At 45.8% G+C, this 19,457-nt stretch overlaps 1 protein-coding gene across 3 annotated transcripts in view; it reads left to right on the top strand.

Annotated features, from left to right (window-relative positions):
* STK32B (serine/threonine kinase 32B) overlaps nt 1–19,457 on the top strand; it is a 407,299-nt gene that overhangs the window by 303,482 nt on the left and 84,360 nt on the right. For all 3 annotated transcript variants that reach the window (XM_070791788.1, XM_070791787.1, XM_070791789.1), the window contains one exon: nt 13,395–13,432. In XM_070791788.1, coding sequence (XP_070647889.1) covers nt 13,395–13,432 — 38 coding nt within the window. The remainder of the gene's footprint in view (nt 1–13,394; nt 13,433–19,457) is intronic.

Genomic DNA, 19,457 nt, shown 5'->3' with positions numbered 1-19,457 from the left:
GGAACAGAGGGAGACACGACAGAGGACCCCTCGACTCCTCTCTGTGGTCTGCTTCTTTAACCTGTCCCTAAAAATGTAAAGCTCAACAACTTGTAGCGAGGAGACTCCAGCTTTCCGACCTGGTCTCAGTTCTTCCGCTTTCTATAGAATTTCCCCTTCTCCCAACCAAGATTTTCTTATTTCTAAATTAAGTACTTTAAATTTTTTTGGATGTATTAACTCGAACTTCACCATGGACCAAACCTGAGCTAATTCTTTTGTACACATCATTGCACTGAATCCTCACAACAACCCTCAGAGGTAGACTTGATGTTTGTCCCACTTTACAGGTGAGGAAAACTGAGGCTGAGCAAAGTTGCCATACCCGGGGCTAGTTTGTTTCAGATAGACCTGAGGTCCCTTCAGTGTTGACAGGCTGGAACGCGGTGACTCTTACACATTTTGGCAGCACACTCCCTTGGATGAAATACTTCCAGAGAGACTGGGCCCTGAAAATAGCAACTCTTAAAATATTAATTCTCTGTAATGCTCCACACAGACTCCGCTTTCTAACGAGGCCTCCCACATTCCTAGTAAAATCAGAGAAGGGAAATCTCCTCCATTTGTGGTTCCAGTCTGGGCCCTGCCATCAGCGGTGGCTGGGTGGCTGTCAGGTCTCTTTTGCTTCCTTCCTTTGCCAGCTGATCAGTACCTGCCATGTCTGGTGGCTTTAGAACCCGCTAAATGAACCTGCTTGGCTCCCTCTTGCACACAGATCCACGCTGTGAGTGGAGAAGTGGTTCTGCCCTCCCCCTACCCTCATCACACCAATCAAACCAAACAGACCTGCCCCCGAGGGGGCCCACGGGACTCAGTAGCTATAACACAGTCCTAACTGATTCCCACAGGAACCGGAGCCCATTACTGGGCCCTGTGTTTTAATGAAGCGATGCCTACAAGCCAGGGATTGGAGACTGAGAATTCTGGAAAATTCCTCTCCTGAATGCAGCCTCCCACTGTGGTGGAAGGTGTGATGGGACAGACAACTCAGATATCCATCATGTCCCTGAGCAGAGCAAGGCTCTCAAGCCTGAGGAGGCATCAGAAACCCACTGGAGCTGGTGGGAAGGCAGGTTCCCTGGCCTGGGACTCTGTGACTGGTCTAGGGTGTGTCCCGAGTAGCTGCCTTGCTCAGAGGAACTCTGTAGACTGTGGACCAACCTTGAGAAATAGAAGAAGAGGAATCACAGGACAGGCAGTCCTGGATGCTGGGCCTTCACCCACTCAAGTATCCAAACAATTGTTTACCCAGTGTGTTCTTTGTGGTAGCTTGTGTTCTAGGTCCTGGTGGTACAGCATGCACACAGTATGCGGTCAGGGTGCCTGGCCACTCAGGAAATGGAAAGAGCACTGGGCATCAGGAGAGCTGGATTCAAATCCTGCTGCTGCCACTTTAACTTTGACCAGGGGAAGTCACTTCATCTCTCTTCAAGGCTTCAGTTTCCTTGTCCATAAAAAGAAAATAATGCTGATTCTCTAAGGCTGTCATGTGGGTTAAACAAATTGCAGTGTGGGGTTTGTGAGCTGTACAATAGCATGTATGTATACAGAAGGAGTTTCATGAGTTGTGTGCACATATGTGCAGAATAGTCATAATCATTTTTGAGGTCAGCTCTTCTGTCTCCCTTCCTGCTTCATCCTGTTCCCTCTAAATTCCCTGTGCAATAGTACTGAGTCGAGGTGGAGGAAGCAGTCATATTTTTTGAGCGTCTACTGTATGCTAGGAACTGAGCTAGATCCTTTACATACATTATTTCATTTCATCCACATTTTACAGATGAGGAAAACTGAGACCCAGGCAGTAGAAGAGTTCACGTATAAAGGGCTTCAAAGCTTTATTCATCATCACAGGTGGTCCTGCGGTCACTGCAGGGCCAGCATCCTATCCTTCTATACACTTTTATAGTTTTCCATATGCTCTGCAGTGAATCCTGCATTGAGGAGTTCACAGACTGATTCATGGACAGACCTTTTCAATCTAGTATTCTTAGAGAAACTAGAAAGAAAATAAGACTGACCTGGGTGGTTCTGTGAGGACTTCATGGACCCTTCCTGGCCTGTGTAGGAAGGAAGCCCCTTGTCTAGGGAGGTGTGTTGCTAGGCTCATCCATCCATGAAGGAATTAACTGAACCCAGCTCATCCCTGAATGTGTTTGTGAATCCTGAGAGCCTTGAATTCTCCACAAGATACACTTGGGAATAATTAGCCAAATGCAATTGCCTTAGTAGCCAAGTTTACATCCAGGCCCCGTGGAGTGGCCCAGCATTTGAACAGAATTAATCAATGTCAACCATGCTGCTGTTTGTTCTTTGCAGGATTAAAGGAAAAACAACAAGCCTGAAACATGGCTTGACTGGATGCACTTTCTCTCCCAAAGGAGAAGAAAATGATTTGAGTTGCTCCATGGGGTTTTAGGCCAGATGTAAGAAAGAACTGACTGGCTAGACTGTGTGTACACTGTAAAAATTGTTTCCATGCCTTAAAATCAAGTCTTGGGTCTCTAACTGGTACATCCAGTTTCCATCTTGGACTCTGTGACCTGGAGAAAAGGTTTAACTGCTCTCAGCCTCTGTTTTGTGGTCCAGTAAGATAAGGATGATACTAGTTTTCTTGGGCTACATACAGAGTTCGACAGACTAAGCAGCTTAAACAGAAGTTTATTTTCTCATGATTCTGGGGGCTGGAAGTTCAAGGTCAGTGAACAGCAGGGTCGGTCTCTTCTTACAGATGGCCACCTTCCCCCTGTGTCTGCACACAGTCGTCCCTCTGTGTGTGTCTGGGTCCTCATTGCCTCTTCTTGTAAGGACCCAGTCAGATTAGATTAGGGCCACCCCAGTGACCTCATTTTAACTTAATCATCTCTTGAAAGATTGTATCTGCAAGTATGGTCACATTTTGAGGTACTGGGGATTAGAACTTCAACTCTGAAGCTGGGGGGGACATGATGTAGACTGAATGGGCTTCCCTTGTGGCTCAGCCAGTAAAGAATCCACTTGCAATGCAGGAGACCCGAGTTTGATCCCTGGGTCAGGAAGATCCCCTGGAGTAGTAAATTGCAACCCACTCCAATATTCTTGCCTGGAGAATCCCATGGACAAAGGAGCCTGGTGGGCTATGGTTCCTGAGGTCACAAAGAGTCAGACATGACTGAGTGACTAAGCACACACGCAGTGTAGGCTGAATCATTCCTCCTGTAAAGGTGTCACGTCCAAATCCCCCCAAATCTGTGAACACAATAGCTTACATAGAAAAAAAAAAAAGTCTTTGTACATATGTTTATGTTAAGGATTATGAGCTGGGAAAATTATCCTGGATTATCTAGGTGGGTCCAATATAGCCGGAAATGTCCTTATAAGACAGACAGGGGGAGTCAGCGTCAGTAGTAGATGTGACAGGGAGGGGCCACAGTCAAGGAACAGAGGCCTCGCTAGAAGATGAAAAGTCAAGGGAGCAGGTTCTCCCTAGAGCCTCCCAGAGGAACTCAGTCCTGTTGACACCAGCTTTTAGCCCTGAAGATGCATTTTTGGACTGTAAGAGGAAAATCTGCTTCGAGTCACTAAGTTTGTAGTGATTTGTTACAGCAGCATTCTAAATCAACTATACTTCAATAAAATAAATTTTAAAAAATAATAAACACATCTCCAGGATTGGGTCTTACTCTGAAACTGTGTCCTCATAACTTCAAGGCTCCTCTTTCCCTCTTTGTGTACAGTATAGTGGTAGAGCTTGCTGGTTTTCTTTGATGCCTTCAGTTGATGGGTTGAATATTTGACAACTACATCTCAGCATTCACTTTTTATTTTTGAGATGACGTTAGAATATGGAATCCTAAAGTCTGGCCACTAGTGCTGCAGGCACCAGAGGGCCATTAAAGGGGTTTATGTAAGAAGGGACAGATGGATGCTTTGTAAAGCCATTTGTTGTTGTTGTTCGGTCACCAAATCGTGTCCGACTCTTTGCAACCCCATGGACTGCAGCACACCAGGCTTCCCTGTCCTTCACCATCTCCCAGAGATTGCTCAAATTCATGTTCATTGAGTCTATCATGCCATCCAACTCTCATCTTCCATCATCCCCTTCTCCTCTGCCTTCAATCTTTCCCAGTATCAGGGTCTTTTCCAATAAGTTGGTTCTTTGCATCAGGTGGCCAAATTACTGGAGTTTCAGCTTCAGCATCAATCCTTCCAATGGATATTCAGGATTGATTTCCTTTAGGATGGACTAGTAAAGCCATTTGGGTCAATGCAAAGAAATAGAAGAAAACAACAGAATGAGAAAGACTAGAGATCTCTTCAAGAAAATTAGAGGTACCAAGGGAATATTTCATGCAAAGATGGGCACGATAAAGGACAGAAATGGTATGGGCCTAACAGAAGCAGAAGATATTAATAAGAGGTGGCAAGAATACACAGAAGAACTCTACAAAAAAGATCTTCATGACCAAGATAATCACAATGGTGTGATCACTCACCTAGAGCCAGATATCCTGGAATGTGAAGTCAAGTGGGCCTTAGAAAGCATCACTACAAACAAAGCTAGTAGAGGTGATGGAATTCCAATTGAGCTATTTCAAACCCTAAAAGATGATGCTGTGAAAGTGCTGCACACAATATGCCAGCAAATTTGGAAAACTCAGCAGTGGCCACAGGACTGGAAAAGGTCAGTTTTCATTCCAACCCCAAAGAAAGGCAATGCCAAAGAATGCTCAAACTACGACACAATTGCACTCATTTCACACGCTAGTAAAGTAATGCTCAAAATTCTCCAAGCCAGGCTTCAGCAATACGTGAACCGTGACCTTCCAGATGTTCAAGCTGGTTTTAGAAAAGGCAGAGGAATGAGAGATCAAATTGCCAACATCCGCTGGATCATGGAAAAAGAAAGAGTTCCAGAAAAACATCTATTTCTGCTTTATTGACAATGCCAAAGCCTTTGACTGTGTGGATCACAATCAACTGTGGGAAATTCTTCAAGAGATGGGAATACCAGACCACCTGACCTGCCTTTTGAGAAACCTGTATGCAGGTCAGGAAGCAACAGTTAGAACTGGCCATGGAACAACAGACTGTTTCCAAACAGGAAAAGGAGTACGTCAAGGCTGTATATTGTCACCCTGCTTATTTAACTTATATGCAGAGTACATCATGAGAAACGCTGGGCTGGAAGAAGCACAAGCTGGAATCAAAATTTTCAGGAGAAATATCAATAACCTCAGATATGCAGATGACACCACCCTTATGGCAGAAAATGAAGAGGAACTAAAAAGCCTCTTGATGAAAGTGAAAGAGGAGAGTGAAAAAGTTGGCTTAAAGCTCAACATTCAGAAAACGAAGATCATGGCATCCGGTCCCATCACTTCATGGGAAATAGATGGGGAAATAGTGGAAAAAGTGTCAGACTTTATTTTTTGGACTCCAAAATCACTGCAGATGGTGACTGCAGCCATGAAATTAAAAGACGCTTACTCCTTAGAAGGAAAGTTATGACCAACCTAGATAGCATATTGAAAAGCAGAGACATTACTTTGCCAACAAAGATCCATCTAGTCAAGGCTATGGTTTTTCCTGTGGTCATGTATGGATGGGAGAGTTGGGCTATGAAGAAAGCTGAGTGCCAAAGAATTGATGGTTTTGAACTGTGGTGTTGGAGAAGACTCTTGAGAGTCCCTTGGACTGCAAGGAGATCCAACCAGTCCATCCTAAAGGAGATCAGTCCTTGGTGTTCACTGGAAGGACTGATGCTGAAGCTGAAACTCCAATACTTTGGCCACCTCATGCAAAAAGTTGACTCATTGGAAAAGACCCTGATGCTGGGAGGGATTGAGGGCAGGAGGAGAAGGGGACGACAGAAGATGAGATGACTGGATGGCATCACCAACTCAATGGACGTGAGTTTGAGTGAAGTCCGGGAGTTGGTGATGGACAGGGAGGCCTGGCATGATGCAATTCATGGGGTCGCAAAGAGTCGGACACAACTGAGCGACTGAACTGAACTGAACTGAAAAAACAAATACAACCTTGTACTTGGATGTTGTAATAAAGAAACATATCCTGAAATCCAAGTGACATAATTTTATTTATCAAATCAGATTATTTAAGCCTGCTCCTTGAATTAGTACTGCCTAGTTGAGATTCTTGAACTCGAATTCATTTTCTTCTTGAGTTTCTCCCCCAGGTAGAGAACATTGGTCTAGAGGCGAGATGAGAATGAGTCTTGTCTATTGACATGTGACCTTTGACCCTCTGTAAATACTTCTTTCTTCATAATAAAATATGAGTAGTGAGTGATACCTGCCTCTCAGAGTTGGGTCGGAATTGAGAGAGGTGACAGAGAAAGTGACACCACAGCACCTGATCCAGAGAAGCTACACCCCTCTTGAAACCCTCGTGACCCGCCCACAGGGTGCCTGGCTCACAGGAAGCTCTCCGTGAACTGCAGATCTTAACAGTATCAGGACTTCTGCTAACATGAAGGCATTGTGTTGGGGGCTGAGGTCTGTACATGGTCCCTGCTTTCCACAGGAAGCAGGGGAGAGATGAGAGACAGAAGTGAAATCTAACTGGTAACAATGATGCCTGGTTGCAGTCTTGGTACCCAGTTTGTGGAAGGACAGTCCATAGCCTTCCCCAAAATGCAAGAACCAAGCTCATCCGCCCGTCCCCCATCGTCTTTCTGCTGAATGGATGCCAGCTGGCCACCGAGGTCTACAGCCAAGGTGAATCCCAGCATTTTAACCCCAGCTTGGTCACTGCCTGCAGCCTATTCCCTGGTGCCCAATCTGATAGCCCAACCCTATGTTATTAACCACAAGTCTGTATCCTGTGGGCCTGGCACTGGGCTGGTTGCTCTCATAAATCCCCACTGACATTGGACAGAAACATCTAGTACTCAGCCAGCCTGAAGGAAGATGCCAAGAGTTGCCTCCTAAGTCCAACAACCTGAAGTTGGCTCCCTAATCAAATAGAGGTCTTGTCTGTGCTCAGAACTGGCCATCCTTCATTCGGTCCCCAGTCCTGCCTGTAATGCTCTACATGCGACCCCCTTGGAGAGCAGTGAAGAAATACGGAACTTTCTGGACCAGATGACTGACACCGTCAAATCTGTGTTTCAGAACATGATAACGTTCCTGTAATAGTTAGGATGTAGATTTAGGTACTTTGTTGCTGTTTAGTCGCTAAGTCATGTCCGATTCTTTTGAGACCCCATGGACTGTAGCCCACCAGGCTCCTCTGTCCATGGGATTCTCCAGCCAAGAATACTGGAGTGGGTTGCCATTGCCTTCTCCAGGGGAGCTTCCAGACTCAGGGATCAAACCCACATCTCCTGCATTGCAGGAGGATCCTCTACCACTGAGTCACCTGGGACGCTTTTGGGTGCTTTAACAGTGAGCAGGATGAAAACATCCTCGCCATAACTACCTGGAGTGCATGTTATTATCCAGTTTATAGATGGGGAAACTGAGGCTCTACCCTGGGCATTGTGCCAAGACTTCAGGACCAGCAGATTTGGGATAGAAACATGGCCTCTCCTGTCCATCTCCCTTTACTCCTCCGTGATGTCAACAGCATGTTCTTTCCCTAGGGGTAAAATATCCACAGATGTTCATTTCACAGACGTGGTTCCTTTTCCAGCAGGTTTTCATTTGTCTTTATTGCTGCATAAGATTGCAGACACTCAGAGACCCCCTGCAAAGGGACACGTGCAGATATGTCCCCATGGCCCTTTTTTGCAGTCTGAATCAGAGCCACTTCTGTGCTGTTTTTTTAAAATAGCCCGGCTGACATTTTATGGTTTGTTTTATTGGGGGGCTGGGGGATAATTCAAAAGCAAAACCGGGTTTTATAGCCTTTGCAAGCACACTTTCCATCAAAGTGTCATTTTGCCCAGCTCTGAAATTATAGGTCTGTCCTCAGAAAACATCGTCACAAACTTGCCCATCCACACAGTGCTTCTGATGCCCTTTCCAAACACACGGGCTAATTTTCAGCTGGATGACGTGCTTGAGCCGAGATACAATCAATGTGAAAAATAGAACCGGAGGAAATGGCCCTGGAACCCGCTAACCTAGAGGTTCCGATAAGATGCTTTGCCCATAAATGCTATTCTTATTAAATCCTGAATGACTCAGGCTCCCGGCTGCTCTGTAAGGCTTTGCAAGAGTCTGCCTGGTGAGTTTCCAATGAAAGAGACCTAATTCATTTGTAAAAGCTTAAGAAGCTCCCTTTAAAGAACATGATAGAACCCGCATTGTTGTTTATTTCAGCACGACTTATGCACCGGGAGCCCCACTAAGCCTCCCATGATAGCACCTCTGTGTATACACCCCCCCAGCCACTGTCAGATAGGAACCATCATTCCCATTTTCCGGATTAGGCAAGCGAGGCTCAGAGTATGCTGTCCAAGATCATATAGCTCTCGTAGCAGTCTTTTATCACGGCAGAACAAGTTTCTACTAAAGGGGCGGCTTTTCACATTTATTTCCTCAGTTTCCCAGGGATCAGGAGTTGGTGCACAGCTTAGCTGGCCCTTCTGCTCAGGGTGTCACAAGCTTTCGATCCTGGAGCCCACTGGGCTGCCTTCCTTTCTGGATCTTTCTGGATCTGTCCCAAGGTCTCCTGGTTGTTGACAGAATTCTGTCCCTGGTGGCTACAGGAGTGAAGTCCCTGTTTCCTTGCTGACACTCAGTTTCTAGAAGTGCCTGCAGGCCCCTGCCATGTAGCTGCTCGCACAGGATGGCCGGCAAGGGAGGCTCCTGTATTCAGGCCTGCCAGGATGAGTCTGATAGCCTGCAATCATTGGAATGACCCTGCCACCTTTGTCTTGTCCCCTCAGCTGGATGGATGTCACAGGTGTAAACCATTCACCCCCTCAGCCTTCTATGCCTTTATCAGCAAAATGAGAGCTTGCTCCCGGGTCATATCAGACTTTCTCTTTCTTGCCATTCAGATGTCAACCTAATGCCACATCTTCTGAAAGCCCTTCCATGGCCGCCTACCCAAAGCAGGTCTCCTTTCTAGACCCTGATTTGTTCTTCTCAGAGTACTTGTCCCAACTTGGGGTTGTGTCCATTTTTCACTCCTGTCCGCCTCCTAGAAGCGAGCTCCATTTGACTGGTTCTGTCTTGTCCACTGTCGTGGCCCCAGGGACCGTGGAGGGGACGCTTGAGGATCGCTGACTCCCCTGTGTGCTGAGAGCCGATGCAGAGCATGTGTCAGATGGTTTGTCCACACCACAAGGGAAGCCGAGGTACAGGGAGTTCACCCCAACAGCAAGAGGGGTGGGCGTGGGGACTCTGGAAGGTTGCTCCTGAGTAGTACTCACCCAGACAGAACACCCTCTTTCCTTGGAGCCGTGGGGTCTAGTTTACCAAGTCACTCGTGCATGCTAAGTCCCTTCAGTCATGTCCGAGTCTGCAACCCCATGGACTGTAGCCCACCAGGCTCCTCTGTCCATGGTGATTCTCCAGGCAAGAACACTGGAGTGGGTTTCCATTTCCTTTTCCAGGGGGTCTTCCTGACCCAGAGATCGAACCTGCGTCCCTTATGTCCTCTGCATTGGCAAGTGGGTTCTTTACCACTAGCGCCACCTAGAAAGCCAAGTCACTCATACTTCTGCCCCTGTTTGGTTCTCAGGATGTAAGAGACCACAAACAGGGACCTTCTGATGGGCTCTAATGGACGGTGGTCCTATCCAAGGTCACACCATGGTCACTGGGGGACTCTGGTTGGAGCTTGACATTTACCCACCTCCTCCGTAAGCTCTCTTTCTGCTCCATTAGGCATGTAGCTTCCTGTGGCTGTTGCAGCAAATTCTCACAAAATTGGTGGCTTCAAAACATGTAAATCTGTGACCTCACAGTTCTGGCCAGAAGGCTGAAATTCAGGTGCCCATGGGGCCAGCCTTCTCCAGAGGCTCTGGGAGAGAATCTTTGCCTTCTTCTTCCAGCTTCTGGGAGCTCCTGGTTCTCCTTGGCTTGTGGCCACATCACTCCAGACTCTGCCTCTGTCTAGACGTGGCCTCTTCTCCTCATTGTGTCTGTGACCAAACCCCTGTCTCCTTCCTAAGATGACAGACAGCCCCAAACTCAGGGCGATTTCATCTTGAGATCCTTAACTAATTCCTTGGAGGAGCAAAGGCCGTGACTCAAAATAGCATCACATTCTGAGGTCCTAAGTATTCTGAATTCTGGGAGGATACTATTCACCCACCTATGCCAGTCGCCTCTCCTTAGTCCTGCCACCACTGCCCCATCTTTTCTTGGTTCTGCCACCCTGGTCCCCACTGGTCCATGTGATCCCCAGCCAGCCGTTCCCTCTTCCCTGGGCTCCATAGCTGGTCCGTACTGTGGCTTCTGAGCCTCCCACCTTCGTGTCTCCCCTCCCCTTCCCACTGAGTCTGAGCTTCTGGAGGGGAGGGACTATGTCTGGAGCCTCTGCAGGTCAGGCTGTCTGCCAAGATCTGCCAGGAAGAAGCACTTGAGGAATGTCCCCAGAAGGAAAAGGAAGGGATTGAAGGAGGAGATGAAGGATGAAGAAAGAAGGACTGGAGAGGGGTGGTCAGAAAACCCCAAGACAGGGCATGCTCAGCCTCAGGGGAGGCAGCAATTCAGGTCAAGGACCTTGCAGCCGTTCGGGTCCAGGCTCCTGGTCCATGGCTACCTCTTCTGAGATCTCCAGGCCCCAGACAAGGTCACCCTAGTCCAGTGACACCTTAAAGAAAGGATGCTCTTTCACATTCGCTGCTGTTTTCATTCTTAACAAGTATCTATTTTCCCTTTTCTCACCTTTCTTGAAGCAACCCTCCTAGGGCCCTCTAGGTAGGCCCTAGACAGGGGCCAAGTGTTTGCTGATTTGAGCCACAAACGCTTGACTCCAGGTCTTCTGCCTTTTGTTTTAATTGTGTGAGTTCTCAAGTTCATCCTTCCCCTGGGGGATCCATTAACAACCCATCTCTGTTCACCAGGAATGTTGGTGAACTTGGCAGCATGGAGTTCATGGTTTAATACCCATCAATATTCATGGTGGGAAAAGTCACAATAAAATGAAAATTTCAATATATGGATTGAGTGTTTCTTTCTTCCCCCAAAGCCGCAGACATTGCCTCATATGGTTCCAAATAACCACGTTGTGTTTTCTGGTAGAATTGCTATTTAATAAACTCTGGAGCAGTCACTTTTTATTTCAAAGAAAGCCATCATTAGTCTCAAAGGATTTGACATTGACTCTAAATGGGTGAGTGGGGCTTGCATTTCTAAAATCTATGGCTTTAATACAACACTTTGGAAAGTGTATGCTTGCTAATGGTGTGTAAATCAGAGCTGAAAGTGTCAACTCAGTTTCTCCAAGGCTGTGTTTCCCTCACATTCATTCTTCCCTGTTTCCTGTGTGTTGATAAAGATTCTCTTCTCTCTAAATCTCTGCTCAGGCTCTTCTGAGTTCTTTTGAAACCAGGCATCATCTTTTGGACTTCCATGTCGGTTTATGCATTGTTCAGTCTTAGTAAAAACCTACTAAGTCAGTTTAGGGGCTTCCATGATAGCTGAGATGGTAAAGAATCTGCTTGCAATGCAGGAGACCCCAGTTCGATTCCTGGGTCAGGAAGATCTGCTGGAGAAGGGATAGGCTACCAACTCCAGTATTCTTGGACTTTCCTGGTGGCTCAGCTGGTAAAGAATCCGCCTGCAATGTGGAAGACCAGAATTCGTTCACCAGATTGGTAAGATCCCCTGGAGAAGGGAACAGCTACCCACTCCAGTATTCTGGCCTGGAGAATTCAATGGACTATATGGTCCATGGGGTCACAAAGAGTCAGACACAACTGAGCGACTGTCACTCTTACCTTCACTAAGTCGGTTTAGCCATAATCCAACATCCTCCCAAACTCATCATCCTCTGATCAGGTTGCTCATCCCCCAAGTCGTTTGATGCCCTGGACTGCCCTCAGCAAGAATACTGATGAAAAGTTAGTGACTTTCCATCCACCAACCCCTACCTCCTCAGCTTCAAATTCCCACTTGTCCACACTGTGTTTGGAATGAAGCCCAGTTCTATGCTCAGATCCCTTTTCCCCTTTGGGGATTGCTGTTGAATAAAATCTATCTTAAGTGTTTTAACTACTGTCCTGGTTTTTCTCTGACAGTGTCTGCTGGTTACAGGCACCACGCTGGAGGTACAAAAAGTGAAGAAAGCAAAGCCCCTGCCTTTAAAAAGCCCAGCTTTGAGTTGGGGGCCCTTTGCTTTAAAGATGAGGAGAGCTGAATTTTTCAGAAACTGCCTAGCTCAGATTTTGCTGCACATGGCCCACTGTTACCCTAAAAGTGAAAGTGTTAGTTGCTCAGCTGTGTCGGACTCTGCGATCCCATGGACTATAGCCCGCTAGGCTCATCTGTCCATGAAATTCTCCAGGCAAGAATACTGGACTGGGTTGCCATTCCCTTCTCCAGGGGATCTTCTTGACCCAGGGATCAACCTGGGTCTCTCGCATTACAGGCAGATTTTTTTTACCATCTGAGCCACCAGGGAAGCCCTAAACCGGATCAGCAACCTTCTAAAAGGACCAGATAATAACTATTTCAGATTTTAAGGGCCACATCAGTGTGTGTGATACATTTCTTTTCATTTTTGCTTCGTGTGCTACGTGTGTGTCTTGTTTTGCTTTTTACAATCCTTTAAAAATGCAGAAAACCTCCTAAGCTCACAAACTGCAAAAACTGGTTGATTGCTGGATGTGATCTTTCAAGAAACTAAATTGACACCTTCAACCCTGATGTACTCATCATGAACATACATGTGCTTTCTGAAGCTCCATATTAAAATCACAGATTTTAGAAACGCATGCTCCGTTCACTTCTGTATAATAAATGTCCCATCTCCTGAGATCATACAAAAACTAGCAGAGGCTGTGGTCCATCTCTGACCCGGACAAGTTACTGACCCTCCTAGAGCTGCAATTCCCAGGTCTATGGAACAAAGGACATTAAACCTGGGAGGTTAGTACCTACCAAGGAGGGAGGGCTAAATTCCACCAGGAAGCAAAATTGTCTGTACCCACCGAAGAGACCCAGCGCTCAGTGAGCAGTCACTTCTGGGAGTCAACTGGCCAGACATCATTAAAAATTCAGGAAAAAACATACTCACACAATCCACTTGCAGTTCCAGGAAGAGAAAAGTAAGAGCACGGGGCTCTGCTTTCGTAATAATAATAACCGTCCTGCTTGCTGTCTGAGCCTTCACGCTGGGGGAGATACAAGCACACTGGGTGTTGTCAGGTATCTGTCCCCAGCTGTCATGTTTGACATGTGCTCCTCCATGCACTCAAGGAATCATATTTTCAGCTTCTCTGTTTTCTCTTGCAGAGACATCAAGCCAGACAACATATTGCTGGACGAACATGGTAAGCCTGTTATGAATGCTTTCTAGAGACTGTTTCAGTGGCAATTTTGAGGCTCTGGGAATCTGGGTGGGTGCGGGGGGCGGGTCCTGGTGAGTTGTATTTTGGGGTTGACTAGAAAGCCTTTTTTGTTTCAATCCTGGTGAACAGCCACCTGTGTAAGTTTCTGGTCTGTGTCCTGCCGTGGTGAGTCGAGTCCAACGTGTCTGAAGGTTTCACATCCGAAGACATCATTGTCCACATCCTGGTGTGAGAATGACAGGGCAGAAGTGGGAATGGGATACAGGGGTGGAGGCTCTGAGTCTCCCACCCCTGCCCCCCAACCTGTGAACCTAAGGGCTTCAGAAAAGTCACTCACACTCACCTCTCAAAGCCTCCATGTCTTCTTCAGTAAAACAGACAAAATGGTACCCACCTTCCTGATTGTCATGGGATCAAGTGAGATAGAGTATGCTTGGTGAGCTAGACATCAATCATCAGTAATCTGCTAAAGCCTTTCCTCACCCGGGCTTCTCAAGCTTTCATGAGGAGTCAGGGCAGATTCTTAAACTGATTCAGTAGATTGAGTTGGATCTGGGACTCTGCATTTCTCACTGCTCCCAGTTGAGCCTGACACTGCTGGTCTATGGAGATAGTTCCCTGTCAGTGGCTTTCTGACTCTGGTCTTATCAGAATCCCCTGGGAGGCTTGGTAAGAAGCAGAGGACAGACCCTGCTTTAGAGAACCTGGGCCTTGGTGTTCTGAGTCAACCCCCGGCATGTGGTATCCAACCAAGTTAGGACCATGAGTCCAGGGTACAACCCAGCAATGATTGACAGTCCACTGCAGTCCATGCCAATGGCACCTTTATAGCTGCCAATATATAGCCGCTGTTGGCTGTAAAGCCAAGTCCAATCATGGTGGACTTGAAGACTTAATTCACTGATGTTCTTTCAGGAACTAATCCCTCAAGGGTTTGTGGGAGGGTGGGCTGGAGTGAGCAGGTGGGGAAAAATCCATGAGATGCTGCTGAATCATCCAGAGATGAATCTGTCGACTCTTCCACACAACTGTGCTAGATCTCCCTCCCCGACTCCACGCAGGCTGATGCTGTGGCTCGAAGCCTCTCTAGGACTCGTGTGTCTCAGGGAATCCTACCTCACTGTGTAAACCCTTTGGTATTGGGAGGCAGAATGGGAATGGTGGATGGGACCCTCAGCGCTCCAATCTCCTGCCAGAGGCTAAAACCAGACCAAATACCTTGGGGCAGTGAGTTGAAATCCCTGGGCTCCTGATGAAAGAGCAAGGACAACCTCAGGATGCCAGGGAAAACTGGGCAGAGCTGAGGATGCAAATCAGGGTCCCCAGTTTGTATGTAAAAGTCAGGAACCCCAGACCCGAGTCTCAACTGGTCCCCCAACTAGCTGTGTGTCTTTGGGCAGGTTACATAGCAGAAGTAATACCACCTGGCAGGGCCGTGAAGGTGTAAGACGGGACAGTGAGGGCTCCCAGCACCGAGACATAAGAGGTGCTCATGAGGGCTGTGTTAGCTTATAGGACTCGGCCTCCCCTATCCTTTCTCTGCTCAGACCACAGAAGCAGGTGAGGTGGAGGCAAGCGGAGGCCCAGGCTGAGTGATGCAGGACCCCTGGCAGGACTGTCCTGGAAGCCAGGGGCCTGGGAAGCAGGGTTCTGGCTGGAATCCTCAGAGCCCTGCCTACTGACTGAGAGAGACTTTGGGACAAAGACCTTTCAGAAGCTGGGCAGCTTTCCTTCTGGAAAGCAAAATCAAGACAGGAACACCAGGCAATAGGAATAATTCAGCTGCTTCATCTATGAAGAAAGGAGATTCAGGGAGCCTGTGGGGTAGCTGGGCCTGCCTGATGCCACAGTTCCTGCCCGACGCTACAGCCTAGCCTCGGGCCACAGCTCACACCACCTTCTCTGTGTTCCCTCGCTCCTGAGTTCCTGGATCTGCATCCATCCTTTCCTTCCTCCCCTTCTGCACTCGGCCTCACCTCTCCACCTCAGCCCTTTCGCATTTTTCATATTTCCTCCCTGTCAGTCAGTTCAGTTCCAGGACTGGTCTCATTTAGGATGGACTGGTTGGATCTCCTTGCAGTCCAAGGGACTCTCAAGAGTCTTCTCCAACACCACACCCTGTCCTTCAGTTCAGTTCAGTTCAGTCGCTCAGTCGTGTCCAACTCTTTGCAACCCCATGAATCACAGCACACCAGGCCTCCCTGTCCATCACCAACTCCCGGAGTTCACTGAGACTCACGTCCATCGAGTCAGTGATGCCATCCAGCCATCTCATCCTCTGTCGTCCCCTTCTCCTCCTGCCCCCATCCCTCCCAGCATCAGAGTCTTTTCCAATGAGTCAACTCTTCACATGAGGTGGCCAAAGTACTGGAGTTTCAGCTTTAGCATCATTTCTTCCAAAGAAATCCCAGGGCTGATCTCCTTTAGAATGGACTGACTGGTTGGATCTCCTTGCAGCCCAAGGGACTCTCAAGAGTCTTCTCCAACACCACAGTTCAAAAGCGTCAATTCTTTGGCACTCAGCCTTCTTCACAGTCCAACTCTCACATCCATATGTTTCCACAGGAAAAACCATAGCCTTGACTAGACGGACCTTTGTTGGCAAAGTAATGTCTCTGCTTTTCAATATGCTATCTAGGTTGGTCATAACTTTCCTGCCAAGGAGTAAATGTCTTTTAATTTCATCGCTGCAGTCACCTTGTCCTTCACCACCCACTTATACAGTGTCCTGACCCTGTGCTATAGTTTTGCAGCATTCCACACACTCCCCAAGCACCTCTTACTGGACCCTTGTCTCTTCTCTAAGATCCTATTTTATCAAGCTTGGTATGGGAACAGAGCACTGAACACTAACACACTAAGGAGTGAGTGGCTGATACCCTCCCCTCCTTCATCTTTAGCATCCAGTGGGTGCCTTTTCAGAAAGTGCAGAAGGAAAATTAGGAGCAGAGATTCTCAGAAAACACAAGTCTCCTCAGGAGAGAAGGACAGGAGAGGAGGCTGTGACCATGGTTTTCCTTTCTCTGATTTATGACAGCAGATAGAATCTCATTAGCTTTTCTTTTTTTCCTTTCTTAGTCATTGTTGCCTTTCTTTTCCCTCCAGCTCTATTGAGGTATTACTGGAAAATAAAAACTGTATATATGTAGTACAATATGTTGTACAATGTGATTTTTAAAAGGTGTACAATATGATGATTTAATACACATATACATTGTGAAATCAGCTCAACAATCAACTGGTAATATCCATCACCACTCATAGTTGCATTTTTTTTAAATTTTATTTTATTTTTAAACTTTACATAATTGTATTAGTTTTCCAAATATCAAAATGAATCCGCCACAGGTATACATGTGTTCCCCATCCTGAACCCTCCTCCCTCCTCCCTCCCCACACCATCCCCCTGGGTCGTCCCAGCGCACCAGCCCCAAGCATCCAGTATCGTGCATTGAACCTGGACTGGCAACTCGTTTCATACATGATATTTTACATGTTTCAATGCCATTCTCCCGAATCTTCCCACCCTTTCCCCCTCCAACAGAGTCCATAAGACTATTCTATACATCAGTGTCTCTTTTGCTGTCTCGTACACAGGGTTATTGTTACCATCTTTCTAAATTTCTAGATTTCTAAATCTAACTAAATATGTGTTAGTATACTGGTGTTTTTCTTTCTGGCTTACTTCATTCTGTATAATAGGCTCCAGTTTCATCCACCTCATTAGAACTGATTCAAATGTATTCTTTTTAATGGCTGAGTAATACTCCATTGTGTATATGTACCACAGCTTTCTTATCCATTCATCTGCTGATGGACATCTAGGTTGCTTCCATGTCCTGGCTACTATAAACAGTGCTGTGATGAACATTGGGGTACACGTGTCTCTTTCCCTTCTGGTTTCCTCAGTGTGTATGCCCAGCAGTGGGATTGCTGGATCATAAGGCAGTTCTATTTCCAGGTTTTTAAGGAATCTCCACACTGTTCTCCATAGTGGCTGTACTAGTTTACATTCCCACCAACAGGTTAAGAGGGTTCCCTTTCCTCCACACCCTCTCCAGCATTTATTATTTGTAGACTTTTGGATCGTAGCCATCCTGACTGGTGTGAGATGGTACCTCAATGTGGTTTTGATTTGCATTTCTCTGATAATGAGTGATGTTGAGCATCTTTTCATGTGTTTGTTAGCCATCTGTATGTCTTCTTTGGAGAAATGTCTATTTAGTTCTTTGGCCCATTTTTTGATTGGGTCATTTATTTTTCTGGAGTTGAGCTGTAGGAGTTGCTTGTATATTTTTGAGATTAGTTGTTTGTCAGTTGCTTCATTTGCTATTATTTTCTCCCATTCTGAAGGCTGTCTTTTCACCTTGCTAATAGTTTCCTTTGATGTGCAGAAGCTTTTAAGGTTAATTAGGTCCCATTTGTTTATTTTTGCTTTTATTTCCAATATTCTGGGAGGTGGGTCATAGAGGATCCTGCTGTGATGTATGTCAGAGAGTGTTTTGCCTATGTTCTCCTCTAGGAGTTTTATAGTTTCTGGTCTTACATTTAGATCTTTAATCCATTTTGAGTTTATTTTTGTGTATGGTGTTAGAAAGTGTTCTAGTTTCATTCTTTTACAAGTAGTTGACCAGATTTCCCAGGACCACTTGTTAAAGAGATTGTCTTTAATCCATTGTATATTCTTGCCTCCTTTGTCAAAGATAAGGTGTCCATATGTGCATGGATTTATCTATGGGCTTTCTATTTTGTTCCATTGATCTATATTTCTGTCTTTGTGCCAGTACCATACTGTCTTGATAACTGTGGCTTTGTAGTAGAGCCTGAAGTCAGGTAGGTTGATTCCTCCAGTTCCATTCTTCTTTCTCAAGATCGCTTTGGCTATTCGAGGTTTTTTGTATTTCCATACAAATTGTGAAATTATTTGTTCTAGCTCTGTGAAGAATACTGTTGGTAGCTTGATAGGGATTGCATTGAATCTATAAATTGCTTTGGGTAGTATACTCATTTTCACTATATTGATTCTTCCAATCCATGAACATGGTATATTTCTCCATCTATTAGTGTCCTCTTTGATTTCTTTCACTAGTGTTTTATAGTTTTCTATGTATAGGTCTTTAGTACACGGTAAAAGCAGTCCTAAGGGGAAAGTTCATAGCAATACAGGCACACCTCAAGAAACAAGAAAAAAGTCAAATAAATAACCTAACTCTACACCTAAAGCAACTAGAAAAGGAAGAAATGAAGAACCCCAGGGTTAGTAGAAGGAAAGAAATCTTAAAAATTAGAGCAGAAATAAATGCAAAAGAAACAAAAGAGACCATAGCAAAAATCAACAAAACCAAAAGCTGGTTCTTTGAAAGGATAAATAAAATTGACAAACCATTAGCCAGACTCATCAACAAACAAAGGGAGAAAAATCAAATCAATAAAATTAGAAACAAAAATGGAGAGATTACAACAGACAACACAGAAATACAAAGGATCGTAAGAGACTACTATCAACAATTATATGCCAATAAAATGGACAACGTGGAAGAAATGGACAAATTCTTAGAAAAGTACAACTTTCCAAAACTGGACCAGGAAGAAATAGAAAACCTTAACAGACCCATGACAAGCACGGAAATTGAAACTATAATCAAAAATGTTCCAGCAAACAAAAGCCCAGGTCCAGATGGCTTCACAGCTGAATTCTACCAAAAATTTAGAGAAGAGCTAACACCTATCCTGCTCAAACTCTTCCAGAAAATTGCAGAGGGAGGTAAACTTCCAAACTCATTCTATGAGGCCACCATCACCCTAATACCAAAACCTGACAAAGATGCCATAAAAAAAGAAAACTACAGGCCAATATCACTGATGAACATAGATGCAAAAATCCTTAACAAAATTCTAGCAATCAGAATCCAACAACACATTAAAAAGATCATACACCATGACCAAGTGGGCTTTCTCCCAGGGATGCAAGAATTCTTCAATATCCGCAAATCAATCAATGTAATAC

Source organism: Bos indicus, chromosome 6 (assembly GCF_029378745.1).
Source record: "Bos indicus isolate NIAB-ARS_2022 breed Sahiwal x Tharparkar chromosome 6, NIAB-ARS_B.indTharparkar_mat_pri_1.0, whole genome shotgun sequence".
In the NCBI taxonomy this organism is placed as follows: domain Eukaryota; kingdom Metazoa; phylum Chordata; class Mammalia; order Artiodactyla; family Bovidae; genus Bos; species Bos indicus.
This window is presented reverse-complemented; position numbering and strand designations above follow the sequence as displayed.